Source organism: Bison bison, unplaced genomic scaffold (assembly GCF_000754665.1).
Source record: "Bison bison bison isolate TAMUID 2011002044 unplaced genomic scaffold, Bison_UMD1.0 scf7180017864215, whole genome shotgun sequence".
Classification (NCBI taxonomy): Eukaryota; Metazoa; Chordata; class Mammalia; order Artiodactyla; family Bovidae; genus Bison; species Bison bison.
The window spans coordinates 6,505,826-6,511,825 of record NW_011494787.1 but is presented as its reverse complement, the minus strand read 5'-3'; the positions used below and the strand labels follow the sequence as shown (position 1 = coordinate 6,511,825).

General features: G+C 39.6%; 1 protein-coding gene across 1 annotated transcript in view; it reads right to left on the bottom strand.

Moving 5' to 3' along the window:
* Positions 1 to 1,232: 1,232 nt before the first annotated feature.
* The window catches only part of GAP43 (growth associated protein 43), a 101,767-nt gene continuing 96,999 nt past the window's right edge, over positions 1,233 to 6,000 (bottom strand). The window contains exon 3 of the mRNA XM_010845360.1: positions 1,233 to 1,927. Coding sequence (XP_010843662.1) covers positions 1,839 to 1,927 — 89 coding nt within the window. The 3' untranslated portion in view covers positions 1,233 to 1,838. The remainder of the gene's footprint in view (positions 1,928 to 6,000) is intronic.

Below are 6,000 nucleotides of genomic sequence, written 5' to 3'. Positions count from 1 at the left end.
CCCTTTTGATATTTTTATGCTTTTGTTTTTTTTAAATCTCTTGGCATCTGAGATCTTAGTTCCCCAGCCAGGGAGTGAACCCATGCCCCCTGCAGTGGAAGCTCAGAGCTGAACCACTGGACCACTAGGGAAGTCGCTGGGCTTTTTCTTACAGACCTTTTTCCTCGTGCTTCTTCCACTTACTGTCAGTGATGAGGAAAGACCCCTTAACCCAGTAAGGACTCATCCTTCACATGACATCAGGTTTCTTCAGAGCATTAACTGGGCACTAGCTCCACACAAAGCTGAGAACTACCAACCTGTAGGTTGTATCTCCTAAGATCACTTCTTTCCATGATCTTCATTAATTTTAAGGCTTTGACACAATTTTTTCTTCCTTGCTGGGAAATTCTATGTGCAGATGAATGTAGGAAGCTGAAGGGAGTCCACTGGCGTTGTTTGTCTGTAAGAATCAGGGTCAGGGCAAAGGATGACATGTTAAGAACTTGTATCAGAATTGACTTAAGGAATTTAGAGGGAAAAAGAACAGCATCAGATGCTTCAAGATTTAGGGACGTTGCTTTGTTTCTGAAGGGAACTCTTTACTTCCTAGTAGAGGATATTAAAAAACAGAAACTGGAAGGATATTGGAAAAAGGTGGACGTGCTAAATGTACCCTCTCTTTGTATACTATCACCGCCGGCAGGAACAGTGATTATGACTAACCAAGAGTCTGTCAGTTGCATTGTGAAGGGATGAGTCTAACAGAAGCTAATAAACTGAGAAAATAATCAAATAGACAGGTCAATACTTGGATTAAAAATAAATTATCTAAGCAAAAGCCTGGGGGTTTCTAAGAGTTATGCAGGAAGGAGACCATCATTTATAAAATGAGGAGACAGACCTGGGACAGATTCTTCCCTCACAGCCCTGAGAAGGACTCAATCTTGCCAACAACATCTTGATTTTGGGCTTCAAGCCTCCAGAACTGTTAGAGAATAAATGTCGGTCCTTGTTTAAGCCACCCAGTCTGTGGTACTTTGTTACAGCAGTCCTACAAAAATAATACGGCGCCCAACAGGCCCATTAAGGACCTACACCATTTGTTCTGACTGCAGCCTTATGGCTTCATCCATCTTTTCTTTGTCAGGGTTGTTGGTATCAGACTGGGAGGTCAGAAAAAAAAGATAAAATGTAAGAACCTCAGTGTGTCAACCCAGCCCACAGGAAGGCAGAACAGAAACACAGAGCCATTGGAGTTTGATTACTCTCATGGTTTATTAATATTCAGATTGAAAAAGGAGCCGTAGAGCCGCAAGTTACGCTAATTGGCACATTTGCTTTATTTATTTATTTTCAAAACAAACTGGGTTTTTTAAATTTTTTTTTCCTTTTTGTTCATTCCATCACATTGAAAAGGAGGAAAAGAAAAATGGTTTTGAATTCACTCGATATTTTGGACTCCTCAGATGAACGGAACATTGCACACACACTTGGAACAGAGAGAAATAGAGAGGAAAGTGGACTCCCACAGGGCCACACGCACCAGATCAAAAAACTTGGATACAGTGCAAGAATTTCCCAAATGATTGAATCATCATTACCAAAAACTTGCCATAACAACACCAAGAAACAAAAATGTTTAAGCCACACTGTTTGACTTGGGATCGTTCCTGCTTTTTTTTTTTTTTAAATGTTTGCCACACAGAGAGAAAGAGGGCCAGTGGGTGGGAGAGGACAGACTCACGGACGTGAGCAGGACAGGAAGGGAAACTTCAGAGTGGAGGTAAGAAGAGGGTGAGGAGAGACAGGGTTCAGGAGAGGGGAGAGTGGGGACGTGGAAAGCCATTTCTTGAAGTTCAGGCATGTTCTTGGTCCGCCTCGCGTTCTTCTCCTTTACCCTCATCCTGCCGGGCACTGTCCTTAGGTTTGGTTTCATCTACAGCTTCTGAGGAAGAAAACAGAGGGGTGGAGGGTGAGAGAAGGAGAGTTAGTATTTCGTCTCATATGCTCAGATGACAGTGCGATGGATTTCTTCTTTTCATACTGCTTCATAAAAGATTTCAGACATAAAGAGACTATTGCTATCTCAGTAATGTAATTTCCAGGTTCAGAAGAGGTTACCCCCAAGAAGTTGCTCAGTGATGTATAGGAAAGAGCTCAGGAATCAAACCATGATATCATGGGCAAGGAGTCCACTAAACAGAAATTACCATGGTCTGTAATCTCTCAGCTGTACAAACAAGGTGTCCACACATAGAGGGTCCACAACAATCTCGTATTTCTCTTTTTCTTTTTGCCGCATGGCATGTGGGATCTTAGTTCCCCAGTCAGGGATCGAACCTGTGCTCCCTGCATTGAAAGCATGGAGTTTCAACCACTGGACTACCAGAGAAGTCCTTGAGCTTGTATTTCTTTTGCATCAATGTCAGACTTATCAGATACTATTTGGATCATTCAACATCCATTTCAAATTTCTCACTCCTTATTTCTAATATTATAAAGGTTGGAAAGTACAATACTTGTCTTTGTACAATCCCCTTGGAGGTAGGGATGTTCATGTCACACAGTGATGGTCACTTAGAGACAGGTTTCCCTGGGAGGACTCTAGAAGAGGTGTTTGCCTTTTGTTTTCTCCTATTCCTGATGACCGTGACATCAAACAATACCTGGTAGTGTAGCAGCCAGCCCGCGATCATGAAGACAAAAACTACACACTAAGGATGTGTGTGCTGAGTCATGTCTGACTCTTTGTGACCCCGTGGACTCTAGCCTGCCAGACTCCTCTGCCCATGGAGTTTTCTAGGCAAGAACACTGCAGTGGGTTTCCATTTCCTTCTCGTGGGGATCTTCCTGACTCAGGGATCGAGCCCATGTATCCTGAATCAGCAGGGATTCTTTACCACTGCACCACCTGGGAACACTGAGCACATGATGATGATGAAGCAGAAAAGCAGGAAAAAACCTACTTGTGATGGACCACAGTACTTCCGGGACACTTTCCCTTAGACTTCTTCTTATTAATGTGAGACAAGTAACTCATCTCTTCAAGCCACTGTAGTAGTTTTTAGTTTTTTGCCATCAAAAACATTCCAGATGACTATACTTATCCATAAGGCAAGTGTGTTTTGCTAAATAAGAAATACTTTGTGCTTTTATAAAGGATCATTTTTTTCCTTAAGGAAGAGTTGATTTTCTAATAACTTGCTGCGTGGTTTTCTGACAGAACTCACAGATTTCGTATTATAGACAGCTTACTAATATGCCACCTAATGGAAAGAGAATCCATTCACTCTGATGTCACATCTGTTATTAAACTAAACTCCATGTGTTGGGATCCCCACGACTCCCCTCAGGTTCAGAGATTTGCTAAAGGACTCACCAGATTCAGCATATAGTTTTACTCATGGCTATTATTTACTAAATGAAAGAATATGAAGAGGAAAAAAAGCAGCACATGTACCCCAATATTCATTGCAGCACTATTAACAATAGCCAGGTCATGGAAACAACCTAAATATCCTCTGGCAAATGAATAGATAAAGATGTGGTACATATAAACAATGGGATATTACTCAGCCATAAAAAGGAACAAAATAGGCTTATTTGTAGAGATGCAGATAGACCTAGAATCTGTCTGTCATACAGTAAGTCAGAAAGAGAAAAACAAATATCACATATTAATGCATAAATCTGGAATCCAGAAAAATGGTACAGATGAGCCTATTTGCAGGGCAAGAGTAGATACTCAGACATAGAAAATGGACATGTGGACATGGCAAGGTGGGTTAAGGGGGTGAGATGAATTGGGAGATTGTATTGACATATATACATTACCATGTGTAAAATAAATAGCTAGGGGGAACCTGTTGTATACCACAGAGAGCTCAGCTCGGTGTTCTGTGGTGACCTAGATGGTAGGGGGAGATTCAAGAGACAGGGAATATACGTATTCATATAGCTGATTCACTTTGTTATGAAGCATAAACTAAAACATTGTAAAGCAACTATATCCCAATAATTTTTTTTTAAAAAGCAAAGGGAAAAGTTGTATGGAGCAAAGTTTGGAGGAACCCAGGCACAAGCTTCCATGAGCCCTCTCCCCATGGAGTCATGCAATATGTGCTTAATTCCTCATCAGCAATGAATTATGGCACGTGTGCAAATGTCATAGCCTAGGGAAGCTCTCTTAAGTGTACAAGTCCATGGTTTTTATTGAAGGCTAGTCATGTAGGCACCCTCTACCTAGCATATACCAAATCCAGACTCCTAGAGGAAAACAGATGTCCAGCATAAACCATATTGTTGGCACAAAGAGTTTAGGCATGGTGAACACTCTTAGTTAGGAAGTGGTGAGAACCCTCTCAAAATTCAAGTTCCCAGATACCAGCCAAGGAGTCAATTTTTCAAAAAATATTTCTAAGAATTAAGAGATGCTGAGACTAGAGAAATGGAAAACTTTTAGGAGACTATTAGAAGAGCTCATAAAATGTTTCTTTGAAATCAGTCAGCTACATATTTATATTCTGATAAAGCCAAACATTTATATCCAAACAAGACCATTGCTGCTAAATATAGTTTTTGGAATTTCTTCTTTAGAACATCTATCTAATAATATTCTTTTAAATCTCTTCAGTAGGAGAAAATGCTTATCTTTTTGAAAATAAATGTGTGTGTGTGTGTGTTTGTCTGTGTGTGTGTTTTAAGAATAAATAAATTCCAGGTCTGGTAAACAGCAACTATGATAGGTTGTTTTATCTTATGACGTGTTTTTGATCAAAGTTTTAAAGTCTGATCTATTTTGTGGGGTTTGCAAAGACTATCTGCAACTATTCATAGAGATTTTTTAAGGCTATTCCCTCCAAGGTGACTTTTGAAGAACCAGCACACTAATCACATTTTCCAACCAAAAGTTTTGGGTGAAAACTAACTCAATTCTGATCTTCATAATACTCTATGTACCAGCAGTGTGCCTCGTGGATCACAGAATTCAATGCTTTAATGGACCACTTAATTTTCTACCAGAAGAAAGCTTCCAGATTCATTTGTTAGATCTTTTTGTAGCAATTTGGAATTCTTTCAGATAATTTATTTAGTTCCCTAGCCCTGCCCAAACCTTTGGAGACTACAGATATGCCTATAGTGCTTTACCGTACTTACCAGTTCCAAGAAACAACATATTTAATGCCGTCTCCAAACTGCAAAGAAAGAGAATATTGATTTGAACTGTCTAGAAGAACATAAAAGATTGACTGCAGGAGCAAGAGAAGACTTCAAACCTCTCTTACTCAAAAACTTGGGAGCTATTATATATGACTTGAAGGAGGTTAAGAAACCCAAAAGATCAGAAAGTAAGCAGGATAGGTGAGAAGAGAGGTATATTTGTGGAAATAAAAGAACACAATTCAAAAGGGGAAATCAAAGGAACAAAGATCCAGAAAATTCTGAGAAGCAGCCAAACTTTCGATCCACTTTTGGAGGTAGAATCAGGTTAAATCTTTCCAAATTCCCTCACTTTCTCTTGTTATCCTTTGCTTGGGTCCAGGAGGAAAGGTTAAGTTGGACATGCATCTGTTCATTGTGACAGGAAGTCACTGCGGTCTGTTCCCTATTAAAAGAGCCTCAATATCTACATATCATTTTCTCTTAAATGCTTCAAACTATTTGAAATATAATTATTCATTTGGTTGTTCAGTAAACTGGTTTTGAACACTTGCAGTGTGCCAGACATTCCTCTAAGTATTGAGAAGAAAAGTGAGAAAACCAGAAAATATCCTTGTTCTTGTTTAAGACTTTAGTATTAATACCATTAATAGGCAATGAAATTCATAATTATAGGATGCTGGCAGTGAGAGGGACTTTTAAAACCTTCAAGGGTAATGACAGTATCTTCTGGTCAACTTTGAATGTCCCATGTCCAGCACTGAACCTCTCAGAAGTCACCATGTTCACTAGCAATCTCATGAATTTTGTGATTTCTGTGTTACCTTAAAGAGAGAAAGTTAACATTATAGACAGTAA